Source organism: Mus caroli, chromosome 18 (assembly GCF_900094665.2).
Source record: "Mus caroli chromosome 18, CAROLI_EIJ_v1.1, whole genome shotgun sequence".
In the NCBI taxonomy this organism is placed as follows: Eukaryota; Metazoa; Chordata; class Mammalia; order Rodentia; family Muridae; genus Mus; species Mus caroli.
Genome location: NC_034587.1, coordinates 32,174,107 through 32,193,902, shown reverse-complemented (window position 1 = coordinate 32,193,902; position 19,796 = coordinate 32,174,107). Strand labels below are relative to the sequence as shown.

General features: G+C 43.2%; 1 protein-coding gene across 1 annotated transcript in view; it reads left to right on the top strand.

Moving 5' to 3' along the window:
• Nucleotides 1-3,511: 3,511 nt before the first annotated feature.
• Etf1 (eukaryotic translation termination factor 1) overlaps nt 3,512-19,796 on the top strand; it is a 29,013-nt gene continuing 12,728 nt past the window's right edge. Inside the window, exons 1-2 of the mRNA XM_021150407.2 lie at nt 3,512-3,681; nt 3,843-3,946. Coding sequence (XP_021006066.1) covers nt 3,861-3,946 — 86 coding nt within the window. The 5' untranslated portion in view covers nt 3,512-3,681; nt 3,843-3,860. The remainder of the gene's footprint in view (nt 3,682-3,842; nt 3,947-19,796) is intronic.

Sequence of the window (19,796 nt, the reverse complement as noted above, 5' to 3'; positions counted from 1 at the left end):
AAAAAATTGATAAAACCAAAAGTATAAGTGGTATTTCCTTTGCAACATATTTTGAATGGCCAGAATAAGCAGCAATCCTGTCATCTTGGTATTGCTGTACTGGTATGTCTGGTGGCTTGGAAAAGGTCTGATATCTAACATATCTTGCTACATCATCCCAAATATGTCAGAGTAGGCCAGAGATTGAGCTTGCAGCCTCAAGCCCTTTTATTAGCATCAATCCATTCAGAAGGGTGCAACCCTCACGTCTATAAGCAATTCCCTGTAGGCCCTATCTCAAAGATGAGATCTATTCATTCTTACTTCCTAGCCTAGGTGGATAAGGACTCTTTATAGGTTTCTCAATTATACTCTTTTCATGAATGGATTAATATTCCTTCAACTTTAAACCTTCAAATCTCTCAGAGAAGCTGGAACGTAACAAAACACATTTATAGTGAACACCTTTCATACAGATTGAATTAACATTTTATTTACCTTGTACATTTCACACTCATGATGCTTTTTTAACCCTAAAAGTATTTCAGCATGCATTTTACATGATCCCCATAATTATCAAAATCAGAAAACTTAACATTGATACATTTTCATCTACAATCCATATTAAGACTTCCATCAAGCATGTGGTTCACACCTGCAATTCCAGCATCAAGGAGGTGAGGGACTCCCCAAGTTTGGAGCCTGGACTGCAGTTAGACCCTGTCTTGAAAACAATAAAAAAGGAATTCCTTTGATCAGTACACAGGACACCATGAGTCCTAACGTAAACTCTTAAAGCATGACTCAGAAGGTGGAGATTAGAAACAAGGGCAGTGGTTTGTAAGTTAAAGAAAAGGTCCTTGCAAAATAGACTTTAGCCAGTCCTTAGGCACTGAATGTAGAACTAGATACTAATAATTTTACTGGGTGTTGAGGAATAGCCTTACACAATTAGCACACACTCAACTAGGGTCCCAGCCTTTTCATTGTTTTTCAAACCTAAAGATTTAATTCTTTATGTGTTGATTTGCCTGCATGTATGTATGTGTACCACGTGTGCACTGGAACTGGAATAAAGCCATCATTTGGCTGCTTCGAGCAAACCCACATTCTTTTGGAGGAGCAACCACTGCAAATACTCTTAGCTGCTGAACCATCTGTCAGTCACACACACCCCCCCCCCACACACACACACACAAAAGAGTTTCTCTGTGTAGCCCTCTGTCCTAGGATCTCTAAAGCAGACTGGTATTGAACTCAGAGACCTGCTTGCCTCTGCCTCCAAAGTGCTGGAATTAAAGGTGTTGAACACTACAACCAATCCTTGCACCGCCATCCCCATTCCATTTTTAAAAATTAACTAATTTGAGACAGGGTCTTACATAACCCAGGCTGCCCTTAAATTTATTCAGCAGCTTGGGCAGCCCTTGAACTCAAGATCTTAAGATCTTCCTGCCTCTTTTTTTTTTTTTTTTTAAAGAATAGGGACTTTAGGCTTTCCCCAGCACCTAGGGACACTCTAGTTGTCTGAGATGGTAATGTGTGTCCTGATCGTGTCTCCAATTCCTGAACTCAACTGACAACTGGGCAGAAGTAACTAGCTAGAGACCTACACTAGGTGTAGCTGGAGCTACAGACACGTACCATACAGGAGCTTCTTTTCACCCTCAGTGACACAGCTGAAATTCAGAGCCTCAGGCAAATAAGTGTTCCACCACTGTATACACCCAGGTTTATGCAAAAATCTATTGTGGGACTCTGGATGGGGCAGAAAAACAGCAGCAGCAGCAACATATCACTTAAAGACAACTTAGGAAAGGGTTGCAGATGCAGAGCATTTGGGTGGAACAGTGTTTTCCAGCATCCTTAACACCCAGGAAAGACACTTTAATTTTCCTAACAAATTGTTTACATTCAACCTCGGTAGCCAAACGTTTTAAGTTTTTTCCATACTAAACAGCAGCTGGGTGTTCAAGTCAGTTCTAACGCTACCTAGAGTTATAACACTAGATCTCACAAATAAAGAGCAGTCTCCTAGCCTACTCTAGCTTTGGATGCTCAGTAAGAGTTGCAGGTTTAGGACCTGTGGACTTGACAGGTCTGGCTGGGTTTGCTAATTTACTAGAGTGGCTCACAGAATTCAAGGCAACAGTTTATCCATCCAAAGGCTGTTACAAAAGATACAGAATAACAGCTTGATGATACAAGGAATAAGGTCAAGGAGGGTTCTGACTCCAGAACATATGTGTCCTCTGATTCTTTCTGCTATGATGATACTGCCTTTCAAATGGTAGGCTTGGCCTAAAAGATCCCTCAATGTCTTCTTCCCCTACTGCTGCAGCACACTGCCTTTTTTCTATCTCCCCAAATATTTTAGACCCTCTCTGACAAAAATCACTCATTCTCCGAGCCTCATTTCAGAGTTAGATTTCTTGTCATACACTTTCGAAGTACCTAAAGTACTTAAATATTCGTGCAATTATCTTATCGTATAAAATATGAAAAAGAAATCATCTGGGTTTAGTGATTCACACCTGTAATCCCATCTTTCGGAAGGCTGAGACATGATTATTTGTTGGAGTTTGAGGCCAACATCAAGATCCTGTCTCAAACGAAAGTATAAAAATTACAAGCGATTATAAACTCAACTAGACTGTAAGCTCCATTAGGGTTCCATTACTTTGTTCACGTTTAGTCCTAGAAAAACGAGATCTAGTACTTGCTTCGAGGTCAAATATTTGAATACACCCAAGCGAAGCGAACAGAGCCAGACAATTGAAAAGCTTAACTCATAAGTAAAAGTTCTAACGCTTTCAGCATTCTCCCTACCTCCACGCCCAACAGTTAAGAACAAATCACGCATGCTCTCAGAAACCTTGGGTCTCCGATCTCAGGCACCCCCGAATCCTTCAACACCCAAAAGTCCCAAATCCAAAGTGAACCCATAGTAGTTAGCACTGAAACCCTTCTTCACCCCGCGCAATCGATCGGCTCCAGCCTCAGCGAACTTCCTGATCTCGACCTAGCGGTCAGGATTCTGAACTTTTGTTCGCAAAGCCGCGATGCACACAGCCCACCGCACTGTATTAGCGAGCCATAAAGTTGAACCTCGTTGCGACGTTTCCTCCATGCTTCCCTAACGCAGTCGACCCCACGCTCGTACGTCCGTGACCGAGACTTTGCGCCGCAGAGCTTCAGATGTTCATTCAGATCAAGGGGGAAGAACGAAAGACAACGACCACGTTGTCTCTCTCTCTCGCCCTTTAAGAGGCACCCCCATTCTAGCCCATAGAGGCTGGGGAAATGCTCGCGAGAGCCACGGAGCTCGGCCCGCTTCCTCCTCCTGGAGAGCCGGGCCGGAAGGAAGATCGTCCCTCCCGCTCCCCTGCCCATACCTCACAAGGCAGCCAGGCCGCCGAGGCATCCAATCAGATTGCCTCTTGTAAGCGGAGGCGCGGAGAGCCAATGGGAAGTCGCGGCGCGCGCAGAGCCTCTCGTCGTCGCCCCGGCCCCCTCCCTTCCGCCCGCCGCCTTCCACTCCGCCCCTGGCGGAGGAAGTGAGATCAGAGGCCCCATGTGAGCGGATTGCAACACATGCAGCTGCCTGGAGAGAGGGAGCCGGTGTCCTACGTCAGAGCCGCCGCCGCCGCGGAGCCGCCGCCGGGGAGGAGCAGCCGCTGCCGCCCAGGACTGGGCCCTTAGGTAAAGCGGGCGTAGGGAAGGCCGGCGCCCTTGTGCGGCGGGCCGTCGGGGCGGGGAGAGGAGGGCGGCTCGGGGGGTGGCGAAGAAGGGGGCCGCTCTGCCCCAGCGGCGGCGCTAACTCTGTGGTCTTGGTGTCTCCCGGCCCCGCCGGGCCGCTCTAGGGAGGAGGAGGCGAGAAGATGGCGGACGACCCCAGTGCTGCCGATAGGAACGTGGAGATCTGGAAGATCAAGAAGCTCATTAAGAGCTTGGAGGCGGCCCGCGGGTGAGCGCCGCGTCCGGCACCCCCGTGCCCTCTTGGATCCCGGACCCCTCAGGATGGCCGCCCCCGCGCCGCATGGCCGGATGAGGAGAACCCGGCACTAGCCAACTCCCGCCTTCTGGACCTCTGGGTAGTAGCCTCTGACTGGAGGGCGAGGGTCGGCGCGGCTGGCCGGGAAAGAAGTCCTTACTCCTCTTGGTGGTAATGAGCCTCTGGCTCCCACGGCTCAGATCGCTCGGCCCCCTCTCCGGATAAAGCCACTACTACTTTTGTGTTCCTCTCGGGCCTTTAAATCCAGCTCCTCACTTTTCGGGCTCCTGGTGCTGCCACCCAACTTGGGTGCTGTTAGGGGAAAGTACTTGGCGTTCCTTTCCGAACGCTCTACCCTGATTTCCTCTCGCTTCACGTTCCTCCAACCAGGCCTCATTAAAATGGCCTCCCCCACTTGGACTTACAAGTCCTGTGTGGGTGAAGTTTTTAATAGGGTGTAAAAAGAGAATTGACCAAAAGAGATCTTCTTCTTGGCTCCCCTTTATTTTTCTGGGTCTTAGATTTCTCCGAAGATGACTTGCCCTAAGTTTTCTAATTACCGGGAGCTTCCTGGGTTTAGCTGTTCCAAGACCCGCCTATAAACCGAAAATGCCAGCGTGTGCGGGATGGAGTGGTGGTGTTTTGTCTGTTATGGACATAGTCCAGAGAAATCCAGGTAGTAAAATCCCCGATGGCTTTTCTGTGGAACTTCTTGGGAAAAAATCACTCTCCAGTTGCCTGATGGAGTAACAGTGCTTAAAACTGACTAAAAGTGAGCTTTCTTAAGTTTTCATAAGTGAGTCTCTTAAGTGTTTCTAAGAAGTTGTAGGTGTGTCCCTAGGTGTGTAAGCTAGGTTGAAAGTAGCCATATGTTTGTTTTGTGTGAGAGTGTGCCAGAGGTATTTGTGTTCCTTCCATGTGTTGCTATGTGTGGTTGTTTTCCCAGTTACAGACACTTTTTAGTACTTGGGGTGTCCTCACCCTAAAAGTGGAACGTTGTGTATTCCTGTGCTCAGAGCATTCTTATAACAGAGTGACGCTCCTCAGATGCCCTGTGGAAATTCACTGTCAGCACACACACACCATACATTCTGGTTTTCAGCCCGAGTTTGTCACTGATGTGTGGGTTGACACTGATACCTTGACCACCTTAGCACTACGCTCATTAACTTTTTTAAGTGGATTCCGGTTGGTTCCTCTTAGTGCATGGTTTTAAAGTGGTGGAGTTTCATTCTTAATAAGTGGGGAACATTAATTTCTGTTTGGGATTAGACTTCTGGAAGTTTGGACATATTTGGTGTGTTGCTCATTCCTTTGATGATTGTAAAAACTTGAGTTGGAGGTAGATTTTTTTTATTATTATTATGATTATTTCTTAGAGTTTTTTTTTTTTATCTTGAATATAAAGACTTCCTAATAGGAACCGGTACCATGTGGTAGAATGGAAATAAAAATCCCAATGTAAAAATATATCATGAGTGTTGTTAATAGAGGTAGTTGTTCTTTGTGATGCCTAGAATTAGCCAGGTACTTTTGTTTCCGTAGGCTGTCTTCTGTTGTTACTTGAAGCTTTCTGTTTGGTATTGACACTTATGAATTACTGCTGTTAACACTGTTACAAGTTGAAATTGAACCTGTAGGTTTTCTGGGTGCTTTCTTAGGGAGTTTCCTGGATTAGAATGTGGATACAATGCATTCTCTGAATTCCTTACTAATTTGTCTGGGTGAGGTAACATTGAAGAGAACACTGCTTGCTAAGTGATATATATTTCTCCTGCTTGATGAACAAATTCATTCTCAGATTTATTTGTTCCTACCATAGTTCCCAACTAGAAGTTTTAAAGCTCTCTTAAAAGCCTTTGGAAACTTAGAAAAGTTCAGTAAAGTTTGAAGGATTACACTGTCTAAAATAGTGTATTCTAGGAATTCTAAACAATTTTGTTGTGCTTTGCTTAATTTTTCGAGGATTCAGTTACACCCTGAGCACATGGTAATTAAAGGCCTGTCCTTTTCTGGTGTTAGTCAGGGAATCAAAGTTTATTGTATGTGGCTCGGAACTTTATTTCTTACTACAATGGCAAGATTTAATTTTTCATTCTGAGTTGTGTTAGACTTTATGTTTTCATAGTGATTTATACCAAAAAATAATAATGATTTTTTTTTTTAAAGGCCTCCACCTCATGTGGCTGGCTGAAACTGGTTTGCCCTCCTGGTCTGCTTATGTCCCCAAGGCGCCTGGCTAATACTAAAGTATTATTAGGATGCTTGTGATGAACTTAAAGACAAATTGCGTGGCAAATGGATCCATATGCGCCAGTGTTGGTGTTGCAGTTGGGCTTCAGTAGAAGACAAATGCATGTTGTCAGGTGCAGGTAGCACAGGACAGACGTAGTGATGGGTGCCTAGAGTTGTTTCTGAAATGGAAAGGAACTTGTGAGCTAGATGAGGATGTGGGTCTGCCTCCCTCTGTCCCATTAACTTTGATTCCTCTTCTTTTTGTATATGCATGGCCAACTTTGGGGAGTCCACTTTCTCCTACCTTAAGTCAAGTTCTGGGGCTAGGGGTTTTTTGTTTGTTTCATTTTGTTTTTTGAGTCAGATTCTCACTGTAGCCTTCGCTGGCCTGGAATTCAATATATAGCCCAGAATGGCCTCCAGCTCATAGAGAGCTGCGGATATGTGTCATCACGGCACCTACCCTAAACACTAATTTTAAAGTTTGCCAGAATAAGTAATTCTGAAGTTACTCAGTCAGTGTGTGGTTATCATTTGGTATATAACCAAATGTAGTACAGTTTTAAAAGAACTACCCACGAAATGGACTCAATAGTTAAAACACATTGACAGGATTAGGTAACCACAAAATTATTTATTGAGCATTTAGTCATAGACACTTTGGAGTAATACATTGTCATTTATTATTTACAACAATAAACATCACCATTTGATACCCAAAGTAAATGAGGCTGAGATTTTAGATAACCTACTGTCTTGAATGACATGGTGTAAAAAAAGATGAGATTAACTGCAGAGGTCTATTTGACCTATGATCGGCTGTTCTAGGCTTTGGTGTCCACGTGTGTAATTGTATAGTAATCCGAATATATGCAGACCCTAATTTGTGAACTGCTGTGCTGTATTTCGTGTTCTCCAAAATCTCCAAGACTAGTCTGTTGTTGTTTGCCTTTTTTTGAGACAGTTAATCTGTGTGGCCCTGCCTGTCCTGGAACTTACTCTGTAGATCAGGCTGGCCTTGCCTGCTTCCCTAGCATTGGAATTAAGGGCGTGCACTGCCACCGCCAGGCTGCAAGACCAATCTTAAAATTTATTCTGAGCCAGCAGGCTGTATTGTTTGTGAAATGGCATCTGTCTGCAAAGGCTAGAGTACTAAAGGGAGAACTCTGTTCTCATAGCATCCCTGTCTCATAGCATGTGGTTTAAGTTGGCTCCACTGTGCCTGCTTTGTTGTCATTTAAATGAGGATGAGTATGGTGTGTGTGTGTACTGGTAGGATAATGAGCCAGTTTTCATTCATATATGTATATATATTTCCCTTCACAATCAACTGTTTGATTTATCTCTTTGTTTATGGTTACTCTTGGTATAGTCTCCAAAGTTGGCTTATAAGGAAAAATATGTACATAGCCAAAATGGATCTAGGACCATGTGAGTTGAACCGCAGTTGGTTTCAAATAAGGAACTTAGAGCAGATGGACATTACTAGGCCTTTTCGGTTTTCTTTTTGAGATAAGGTCTCCTTTATTCTGGGCTGGGCTTGAACTCTTGATCTTCCTGCCTCCATTTCCCAAGAGCAGAGATTATAGGTATGAGTCATCATGACCAGCATCACTCTAGCTGCTGAAAAAGGAATGGCCCTTAGTTCAAGGTCAGTTGACTACAGGAGACTGTTCTCACACATTTTTCTCCTACTCTCCCTGGAAGAAAAAAAGGAACATTTTCAAACTAGTGAATTTCAGGAAGTTTTGTTTTTACTTTATTTCCTCAATGTTTTTTAAAATTCTTTTAAAAGGGGGTTTTAAAGATAGTTTAATAAGGTTTAAGCATTAGGGTAAAGAGAATGTGTTACTCAAAAGAAAGTAAGATTCACTCAGAAAGTGGTGTAGGCTTTCAGAGAAGTCTGTAAGAAAGTAGCTTTTTATAGTTTTTGACAGGGTGGTTGTAACTGGGCTAGGGATCTAGCTTTGTAATAGTTACAGTGGTAGTGTGTATGGTTTTCAGCACTTCCTCCAAGCAGAAAGTTCTCAAAGTGATAACCTTACAGTCATTCTTTTTCATCATTCCTCTCTCCACCCCTCCCTCCTCCTTTCCAGTTTTGTATGCCCTGCATTTGCAAATATGTTTGAGGAAGGATATTAGAGATTGAACTCAGGGTTGCAAACAAGGACTACCACTGAGTGAACATTCCAAGCCATTTTTAACAATACTGGTTTTGATACAAAGGGTTGAACTTAGGGCCTGTCCATCTAGCAGACACCCTGTTTCTAAGCCACAAACCTCAGCCCTCAGACTTTTGGGGATAAGAAAGGATCTCGCTCACTTTGTACTCCTAGCTTGTCTCATGGGCTTTCCTATAGCTACCTAAAGCATTAAAGACTCAGCCTCTGAAAGGGGGTTTTAATTCATCCCTTAGCTTGTGTGCCACACTGCCATCTCTTTTTAAAAAATTCTTACAAGAATCAATAATTAGAATATTTACGACCGGGGAAGAGGTGAGTATGAAACAAACTACAGGGGTCTGTTAGGGCTATTCTTTTAAGGTTTGATTTTTATGCATAGAAATCTTGAATTGGTAGTAATGTTTGGCATAATGAGGGATAAAATGTCTAACACTGTATTTCTCATATAGTGACTCTTGCTGTGTAGCCTAAGTTTACCTCCACTGACTATTCTTTGGTATTATAAGCATGTGCCACTATTCCTGGCTGCAAATGTCAGTGCTTTCCTGTTACTTACACATTGGTCCTTTAGAAATATCTTCAAAGGAATAGGTCTAATGGCACAGGAGTAATTTAGCTACCTGTGAAGCTGAGGCAGGAGGTTGTTGTATGTTCAAAGTGTGCCTGGGTAACTAAATGACATCCTGACTCAAAATATAAAAAGCAGTTGTACTGTCACTCGGGTATAGTACTTGACTAGCATGTTCAAGGTCCTGGGTTCAATCCTTTACTTTGTCCTACCAGAAAATAGAGATAACCTAATGGAGCATTGTATTAAGAGGTGAGAACAGAGAGATGGGGTTCAGAATAAAGTTAATGGTCAAGCAGTTGCCTAGCATACACTGAGCACTGAAGAAAAAAATATTAGGAGACTAGTAAAATAGTTCGGTTAGTAAAAGTACTTACAAACTTGAGGGCTGTAGCTCCCACATAAAAGCTGAGTATGCTAGCTTACCCCTAGAACTGGGGGCCTAGAAACAGGAGAGTATGGGCCTTGCTCGCCGATTGAATTCCAGGCTCAGCAAGAAACAGTCTCAAAAAAATATGGTAGAGAGCAATTGAGAAAAACCATTGTTAACCTCTGTCCTCCGCATGCATCTAGAGAGATGTGGGCAAAGAGGAAAGGGGTTGATGAGAGCATCCATAATAGGATGTGGTCATCTTCCTTGGATACCCTTCCACACATCTTAATTCAGAACTAATCTGAACAGCTGTAGTATTCTGGACAAGTGTCCTATGTTCTGTGGATCTAAAGAACAAGCAAGCATTCTTTGAGTTTCAAGCCTTGGCAGACTTCACATTGTGGTAGGAGATGTAGTTATTCTCCCAAGGAAAGAAAACTCTTTAGACAGACTCCTCAGAGAGCAAGAGTACAGTGTTAGAATACATTTAAGGCAGACTGTAGTGCCCGGCGTGGTGGCGCACGCCATTAATCCCAGTGCTCACTAGGCTGAGGCAGGCGGATTTCTGAGTTCGAGACCAGCCTGGTCTACAAAGTGAGTTCCAGGACAGCCAGGGCTACACAGAGAAACCCTGCCTCAAATAACCAAAAAAAAAAAAAAAAAAAAGGCAGACTGTAGTAAGATTTGTCCAGTCCTTTCCCTACCATACCACATAGACCAATTGGATCCTTTAACGGGAGGAATATTTTTCTTTGAACTTAGAAGTTGAGGGTATTGTTGCATTGCCAGTTATGGTAAGATACTTGCTTAAATTATTAGCTTTATAGCAGGGTTTTTAATGGTTTGGATTCTGCTTGAAGGTTGGGAAGAAAATTTTTGCCTGCCCATTACCGGGTCTGTCCAGTTGACCATTTCCAGCAACGATTTCAAGTCTGGCCTATTATCCAGGAATCTCAGAATAGAATCTTCTCCTAGGATACATTCTGTAGGTGTCTTTTCATTCTTTAGCAGCCTGCTATCTTAAAAAGGGAGCAAGGGGGTTGAAGGGTTCGAAGCTCTTTTCTATCAGGTTAGAAATTATGTGTGACTTCCCACTCAGGCACCAGGAGTTTGGCGAGTCTGCCTCTAACAGGCTTTATTGTTGCCATATGGTATACTTTGGACCCTTGGCTACTGTCTTATTGTAGCCCTTCCTATTTTGTTAAGTGGGCTTGGCATTTTGGGATTCCTGACCATTCATTCTTGCTATACAGATAACCTGGTGGGGCTATTGGTCCATGTTTGGCGTTTAGAAACAGGATTTTGCTTTGTTGTCCAGACTAGTCTTGAGTTCTCCACAATCCTTCTGCCTCAGCCTCCCATGTGCCAGGATTATAGGTGTCTTCTTTGATGGTCTATCTTTTTTTCCCCTAGTTTAAAACGTTTTATTTTGTTTTTGAGACATGGTCTCTCTGTGTAGCATTAGCTTTCCCAGTACTCACTCAGTACACCAGGCAGATTCACCCGCCTCTGCCTCCCAAGAGCTGAGAAATCAGGTGCATCCCTATACCTGGCTAAAAAAAATGTATTTGGAAGGAAGGATTCATTCTCTGTGTATCCCTGGCTGTTCTAGAACTCACTTCGTAGACTAGGCTACAGAGATCAGCCTGCTTCTGCCTCCTAAGTACTGGAATTAAAGGTGTGTGCCACCACCACAAGACTAAAAGTTTTTTTGTTGTTTGTTTAGTTTGTTTTTTTTTTCTCTCTCCCCCCTCCCTTTGTGTTTAGTTTGTTTATTTGTCTGTTTGTTTGTTTGTTTGTTTAAAATGAGAACCTGGTCTGCTAGCCATCCCTGGAATGGTGACACAAACCATTTTCAGTCCCATGTTAAGTACAGAGTAACATAGTAGTTTAAGGAGTTATTGCAGGCTGGAGAATAATTATGTAACTACTTAGACAAAAGTTAGAAAGTATCTTAGCAAGGCAGATTGTTTGTTTTTAGTGTTACTTTGAGGGGCTGGAGAGATGGCTAAGCAGTTAAGATCCTGTTTTTCACAAAGGTTGTTACTTTGTAAGCCAAGTGATAAGGAAGCCTGGCCTTGTAATCTCCAGTAGTAGGGAAGCCAATCAGGAGGATCACCAGTTCAAGACCAGTCTGAGCAGTGAGACCTTTTCTCAGGAGAGACAGATTACTTTTTGCTTGTTTAGCATGTTCAAGACATTGTAGAAAAGTTGGCTTGGGCATTAGTGTCATATTACATGGCTGATAGTGAATCTTTGACATGGTAAGGTTATGACTGCAGTTTTATAGTTGTCATTGTGATGTTTCATTGTTTTGACATAAGATCTCTGAAACTGACAGTCTTCTCGGTATTTACCTCATAGCTGGTGTGGTTCATTCTTGTTTTATCCTGGGGATTGAACTAGTTACTAAAACTATGTGGTATTGGAAAGACCTGTAGCCCCAAAACCTGTAATGTTAGACAAGTGCTTTTACACTGAACTACATTCTTGGGCCCCCCAATTCATTGTTTTTTGTTGGCTAGTTTTATTAATGTAGTCTAATAGAGTGTGTGTGTGTGTGTTTGCACATGTGCAAGTGCTCAAAGAGACAAGGAGTCAGGTGAGTTACAGGAAGTATGGGGGGTTGTGAGCTACCTGATTTGGATATTAGGCCTTAAACTCAGACCCCCTGGGAGAGTAGTACTTGGTCTTAATGACTGAGCCGCCTTTTCAGCCCCTAGCATGCATTTTTGATTAAAAGCAAAGTAGCCTCAAATTGAGTGCAAAGGCTTGGTGTTGGTTAATTGTTGATACTGACCTCAGGAACTGAAATAGTAGCAGAGTGTTTGCATGTATGCCTACCTAGAATTTAAGATCATGTATTTAAGAATTAAGAGTGGGGCTGGAGAGGTGATGCGGAGGTTAGGGCGTTGTTAGAGGCGAGGCACATTTCTTAGTTGCTGTGCTTACCAAGCACAGGCTAAAAAGTTATGTCCTGGCCCTGATTTTAAAAAGTTTATTTTATGTATGTATGTATGTCCAAGTTTGTATGTGTGGCCCATGTTTATGTATGTGTGAGACACATATGTTTAGGAGCCCTTAGAAGTCAAGCGAAGGTATTAAATTCCCAAGAATTGGAGTTAAATAATTAAAACTACTTTTTCAAAGATAAGTAACTAGCATGCCTTTTAACCCCATAACAAACCTGCTAGTGAAACAAGAAGCTACTAATGGCATTCCATGGACAAAACTGAAGTACAGAGAATATTTAGTTGTCTAATGCCAGGCAAATTCAGAGGTCCTTTCAGTTTCTTCCCATCTTCTCATTTCAAATCTGTCTTCCTGTTTATACACACTACCCTTGTTTTTTGTTTATTTTCAGACACGATCTCACTCTGTAGCCCTGGCTGCCTGGGAACTCACTGTGTAGACCAGGCTGGCCTCAGATTGCCTCTGAGTGCTGGGATTAAAGGTGTGCACCTCCATGCCTAGCCAACATGCTTGTTCTTTTAATTTTTAGTTTTAAGTTATGGGTGTTGTGTCTTATGCAACATATATATGCTTACAGAGACCAGAAGAGGGTATCAGAGCCCCTCAAACGAGAATTACAGACAGTTGTGGGCCACCATGCAGGTGCTGGAAATGGAGCCCTGGTCTTCTGGAAGAGCAGCCAGAGCTCTTACTCCAGCTCTCTTTTTCATGAACATCTGGTGATGGAAATCTTGATGAAAGTGTATATTAAAAAGACAATTAATGGGAGAATTGTGACTTCTGCCTTATTTCAAAATGCTTCCACATGGGTCACAAGAAGGGTTTTCATTCCTAGTTCCCCCCTAGAGCACTGACTGTGATCCATCTATCACTGACTCCTTGTATCTCATTGTTTTGAGAAGATTAGGAAAAGATTCCAGCTTCTTCTGCTTCCTGGTGGAATATTCCAGTAGGTAGCATTGGGGTATTGCCCTAGGTAGAGAAACTTCCCTGTCGGCAGTTCTTGAGTGAGGAAAGGGAAAGCTACTGGCTGTTTAAATATTTCCTTTCTGAGTTTTCTTTGCTGCTTTAGTTTGACCTGGTTGTATTTGCTCTGTGTATCTACTCCATTTACAAGTTTTTCTTCTGTGTCTCCTAGAAGTTAATCCTCTGGGTAAATCATTGAAGAGAATTCTTTGATAATGGAAAGTACCCTGATGAGCATGGCAGGGGACCTTGTAAGCTTTGGCGTTGTTCTATGTCATAGCTTGTTTCTTATGTCTACCTTGAAGTTTTTAAGATCTGTGTATTAGTCATTGCTGTACAACATGATTCACTGGCCTTTTTAAAAAATTACATTAATTTATTGTTGTGGTGAAGGGTGGGGTGGGGGTCAAAACAAGTCTGTTCTCTCCTGTCATGTGGCTTCCAGGGATTGGAGTGTTCATTACCTGATGAACGATCTCATTGGTTCATGTGTTGAGACAGGGTCTTACTTTGTTCCTAGCTACCCTGAAACTGAATATAAACCACACTGGCCTCAAACGTATGGCCATCCTCCTGACTCTTGTCTTCTAAAATGTGGGATTATAGGCATGCACTGCAAACTCAAGCATGCTGTCTAATGACTTTTTTCTAATCTTCTTTGTCCTTTTCCTCTGTGTGGGGTACATGTGTGCATGTGTAGGTAGAGGACACTATCAGGTGTGACAGTTCCACCTTGTTGGAGAAGGGCTTTGTTTGTTGCTTGGCTTCCTGTTTATGTAGCTTATGGGAATTCTCCAGTCTGCTTTTCATCTCACTAGAGGAGTGTTGTTTTTCTTTTTACATGGGTTCTGGAGATTCAAAACTCAGTCCTCCAGCCCATAGGGGGAGTGTTTCCATCCATGAGCCACCTCCCCACCAGCTGGCTGGTCAAGAAGCTCCAGGGATCCCCTGTCTCTTCCCCACGCTCAGTTCTGGGGTTTGGGGCATACATTGTCACGTGGGTGCAGAAGATGGAGTGCAGATCACCATGCTTGTGGAGAGAGAGCTTGTCTGACTCCATGATCTATCTCCCCAGCCTTTATACTGCCTCTTTTCCTACTTCTTTCCTTTTCATTTATTTGTTTTGGTTTTGAGGCACAGTTTGGCCATGTAGCCCAGGCTGGCTTGAGCTGTTTTTGTGCTATCCTCCCAAGTGCTGTGTATTCACTCTGACTCTCCTTTAATTAGTAACTTCCATTATATTTACTTTATGTGTGTAGGTGTTTGAGCATCGTGCAAATGTCTGGTGACCTTGGAGTCCAGAAAGGGCATCATATCCCTTGGAACTGGCCACCATGAGAGATTCACCATGTGGATGGTTGAACTCAAACCCCAGGTCTTCTGGAAGAAGAGCATCCATTATTCTTAACTGCCAAGTTATCTCCAGTCCCCCCTCTTATTTAGGGTTTGTGATTTGGGAAAGGATATATAATGACAGCAGAGAAGATGAAAAAGAGGACTATTAGAATTAGAAAAAGCAAGCTGACCCAAGTAGTTTACACGCTTAATTCCCAGCACTGGGGAGCCCAAGGGGGGCAGAGCTGAGTGAAGCTCCAGGCCAGCCGTGGTGACAGTGAGCCCTGTCTCAGGGATGAGGATGCGGTGACAGTGAGAATACACTGTACTTGCAGTTAGCTTCTCTAGTGAGAACATTGTCTTTTTCCTAGTGTCTGGTGATCTAACTAAGGACCTTGTATATGCTAAACAAGTACTTTATCGCTGAGCTACGAGCCCTCTGATGCAAGGGTTTTATTTCTCAGTCTCTCTTTTTTTTTTTTTAAAGATTTATTTAACTTTATGTGAGTATACTGTCCCTGTCTTCACACACACACACACACCAGATTTTATTACAGATGGTAGTGAGCCACCTTGTGGTTGTTGAGAATTGAACTCAGGACCTCTGGAGGAGCAGTCAGTACTTTTAACCACTGAGCAATCTTTCCAGCCCCCCTCTCACTGTCCTCGTAATAGATATTTGTTGTACATGAACATGAAATATTCAGTATCCTTGAGATTTTATTGTGTTTACACAAACTGGTCTAACAGCTTTGGCTGCTTGTGGAGTAAATGGGTGTATCTGTTCCAAAACTCCCTGGCAGGGCGCTTTACTCTGTCAGCAACTCTGATAGTCTGAACCATTACGTCCTAAGCCTTTAGAGTACTGCTATACAGGCATCGTGCACCACCATGGCCCCCCTAAGGCATGTTTTTAATCTGGATTTCAACTCTAGTCAAGTGTCTTACAAAGGTAAGTTCAGAAACTTAAGGTTTCCTTCTACAGAATAGAGAGAGTTATACATGGAAACTAGTGAAAGGTAGTTTTATTCCTAAAATTTGGTGGGTCAGAATGAGATGGACATGGATATCTTTGGGTGAAAAGGCAGGATGTCTCACTAACCTAGAGCTAGACTGGCAGCTAGCAAGTCCTGGTAGCCCTGTCTGCATCCCACGGCCGCAGGGTTACAGATCTGTCTTTCTCTGTCTCCTGTGTGATGGGATTAGGGCACATATCTCCATGCTCTGAGCCCTGCTTCTGAAACCTAAGCAGTGGATTCCAGGAACTAGATCACATCCCATCACTAAATGTGTTTCCTTGCTTTATCTTCTCTGGAAGGTTAAGCGGGTGTGCCTGTAGGGTTGCCCTGCTGTTCTCACTGCAGCATTGCTTAATGTTTATCATCTTAACCCATCTTCCTGAAAGTAAATAGCAGTTTATCTCAAGGTCATTTCTCTGTTGTGCACAGCATTATCTGGCTTTGAGGCATTTTGCTCCTTGGGTTCACTTAGTTTGCTCCAACATTCCCTTCATTTAGCTTTAGGTTTTCCAGTCCTTTAGGTCTGGGTTCCTGTGACGTCATTCTCTGTGCTCAGAGTGCTTCTCAGTCTACTTCTAACATCACCCATGTCAGGTCCATCTCAGTGCTGACTCAGAACCAGGCCCTTTTATGAGAATGCCTGTGGTCCCTACAGATTCCAGGCATATGCCTCCTTGAGAATTGTTCAGAAGAAAACAAAACAAAAAGTTTGTACTAAAACTGACCCGTCTGGCCAGGCGTGGTGGCGCATGCCTTTAGTCCCAGCACTCAGGAGGCAGAGGCAGAGTTCGAGGCCAGCCAGGGCTACACAGAGAAACCCTGTCTCGTAAATACAAAAAAAAAAAAAACAAAAAACAAAACTGACTGGTGTGGGGCTAGAGTGCTGGCTCAACAGTTAAGAACACTGATATTTCTCAGAGAGATCGTAGGTTCCAGGGGGATTTAGTACCCTTTTCTAGCCTCTGAGGCGCCAGGCATTCAGTTATACACAAGACAGGCTTGTGTACTTAAAAATAATAATTTTCTCTGCAAAAGTTGTTCTTGCCCCCCCCCCCCCACACACACACACGTGCATTTGTGTACCCCGCAGTTTTTAAAACAAACAAGCCCTGACTTAAGGCGTCTGTGAATCTATAGGCTCAGTAGCAGGGGTGTGGTCCACATGTTTCTGAAAGTATCTTCATTCATGTTTATTTGACCCCACCCATTCCCGTGACACTAATAATTATCTGCTTTTTTAGCCTTAAAATTAGGGCTGATCTTTGGCTTGTTTTACATGTATGAGGGAGTGTGTGTCCCTGTCCTTGCACCTCATGTATGCCTAGTGGCCTCAGATGCCGTATGAATGGGATTACAGGTGATTGCTAATAGTTAACCTTCCTTTGGAAGAACAGGCAGAGCTTTTAACTGCAGGGCCATGTCTCTAGCTTCTGATCTTTAAGTACACGTGAATTATATAAAATGAGTTTTACGCGTTTTCGTATGTGTACATTACAGTCATTTATCCCTATGGTTTAGTTACTTTTCTATTCTGATAAAACACCACTGAAGCGGGTGTTCCTTTGGGTTTACTTATGGTTCTAAAAGGTTAAGACCATCGTGGAGTGGAATCGGCTGAGCACTCACATCTCCCACCACAAGCAAGAAGCAGAGCAAACTGGGAATAGCTGCAGTCTTTGAAGCTTCCATGTTCTCGGTGACAATATTTCTCCCAGCAATGTCATATCTCCCAGACAATGCCACCAACAGGGGCGTTCAAATGCCTGAAACTATGGTGGACATCTTACTCAAACCACCATACCTCCTCACCTTTTCTTGTTTTTTCCCCCCAATCTGCTCCTTTCCCAACTAGTGCACTTGTACATGTGTGTGTATGTTGGTCTGTCCATCCGTCACAATGAGTTTCATTGGGGTTGTATGCAGGAGCACATGCAGCAATAATGACTGGTTTCAACTTATGATGCGTCTGTTTCCCAGTGCTTATATTATAGAAGTGCTGGAGATTGAGCCCAGGGTTCCATGCATGCACAGCAAACACTCTTATCAGTTAAGCTATGTCCTAGCCCCTAACTGATTTTGTTCGTTTGTTTTTGAGACAAGATTTTTCTGTATAGCTCTGGTTGTTCTAGAACTCATTTTATAGACCAGGATGGCCTCAAACTCATAGAGATCCCACTTGCCTCTGCCTCCTGAGGGCATGCACCACCACCACCTGACTTTTTTTATTATTAAATATAATTTACATACCACAAAATATACCCCCTTTCTTTAAAAGATGTAACTCGCTGAATGTTTTCCCCCAGGGTTCTGTCCTAGTTGTGTGTTGCAGTGATAAAACACTGACAGAAAGCAGCTTGGGGAGCAGGAATTTACTTGAGCAGCAGCTCCAGGCTGTGGCCCAATGTTGTAGGAAAGTCTACGAGGCAGGAACTTCTTGGTGCAGCTAATCATGTCTACAGCCAGGAACAGAGAAGACATAATGCATGCATGGTTCCAACTACCTTCACTTTCATAGTCAGGGTCCTTGACATTCTATGGCATCTCCCTAGCTGTTAGATTGTTTTCTGAATATTTCATGTACATAGAGCTAATTAGACAGTAGTGGTCATTTATGATTGATTTTATTTGCTATAGTTTACACTTGTATATCTACCATACAATCTTTTAAAATGTGTTTTAATTATGTGTGTGGGCACATACATGTGGAGGTAAGAGGACAAGCTAAAGGTGTTTAATCTTTGTACATGTGAGATATGAGACCCAGGAATCAAACTCAGGTCATCAGACTTGGCAGTACTTTTTTTTTTTTTTTTTTGGTTTTTCGAGACAGGGTTTCTCTGTGTAGCTTTGGCTGTCCTGGAACTCACTCTGTAAACCAGGCTGGCCTCGAACTCAGAAATCCGCCTGCCTCTGCCTCCCGAGTGTTGGGATTAAAGGCGTGCGCCACCACGCCCGGCTTGGCAGTACTTTTTACCCACTGACCCATACTACCAGTTGCAATCATCCCATTTTACACTTATAACAGTATTGAGGTTTTGTTTTCCTACATCCTGTCTCCTCTCCCTTTTTTTTTTTTTTTTTTAAGATTTATTTATTATATGTACGTGTGCTGTAGCTGTCTTCAAACTGCCCAGAAGAGGGCATCAGATCTCATTACAGGTGGTTGTGAAGCCACCATGTGGTTGCTGGGATTTGAACTCAGGACCTTTCGAAGAGCAGTCAGTGCACTTAACTGCTGAGCCATCTCTCTAGCCCCTCTCCTCTCTTTTTTAAAGGGGGGAGGGTCACTTGTGTATATGGAGATCAGAGGTCAACACTGAACACTCTCAGGGCAGTGTTTGCCAGCATGTATGTTAGTGCACCATATACTTGTAGTACCCACTAAAGCCAGAAGAAGGTATCAGGTCTCAGTTGACTGGAGTTACAGACAGTTGTGGGCTGCAGCGTGGATGCTGACAACTGAGCCAATCTGGATCCTCTGCAAGAACAAGTGTTCTATAGTCACCGAGTCATCTTTCCTTCTCTTGTGTGACAAAACTTTTCAAGGAGATGCAATACACAGTTTTATCTTCCAGATAGGGAACCCACAGCTGACCCAAGTACTACCTCTTTCTATGATCTTTCCAAAATTGTCTCTTCAAGGCCTTTGCGCAGTTTTATTTTGTTTAGAGTGTGTATTGGTGATTGAACCTACGCTTTGTGCTTGGTTGGCAAACACTCTACCACTGACCTATGTCCTTTGCTAGCTTTTGTTGGTGTTGTTTATTTGTATAAGCCTTGGGCAGGCCTGGGACTCACTGTGTAGACCAGATGATCTGTGCCTGGTCTTTGTTGGTTTTTAATTTGGATTGTGGTTTTGTTGTTGAATGCTGAGTTATTTGCATGCTCTACATAATTGTCACAGAAATCTGTACCACGTGGTTCTCAGACATAGTCTCTTATCTTATATGTTAATTTTGTGTATGGTACACTCAGGCATGTCCTGTGTGTATGTGCATGTGTGGAAACTAGAGGTCATAGACAGCTATTTTTCTTCTATTACTTGACATCTCATGTTGTGAGACAATCTCCACTTGAACCTGTGAGCTCTGGGGATCCTGTTTCTACCTCCCTAGTGCTAAGACTACAGGGTGGACCAGGTGCCTTTACCTGCTGAGGCTTCAACTTTAAC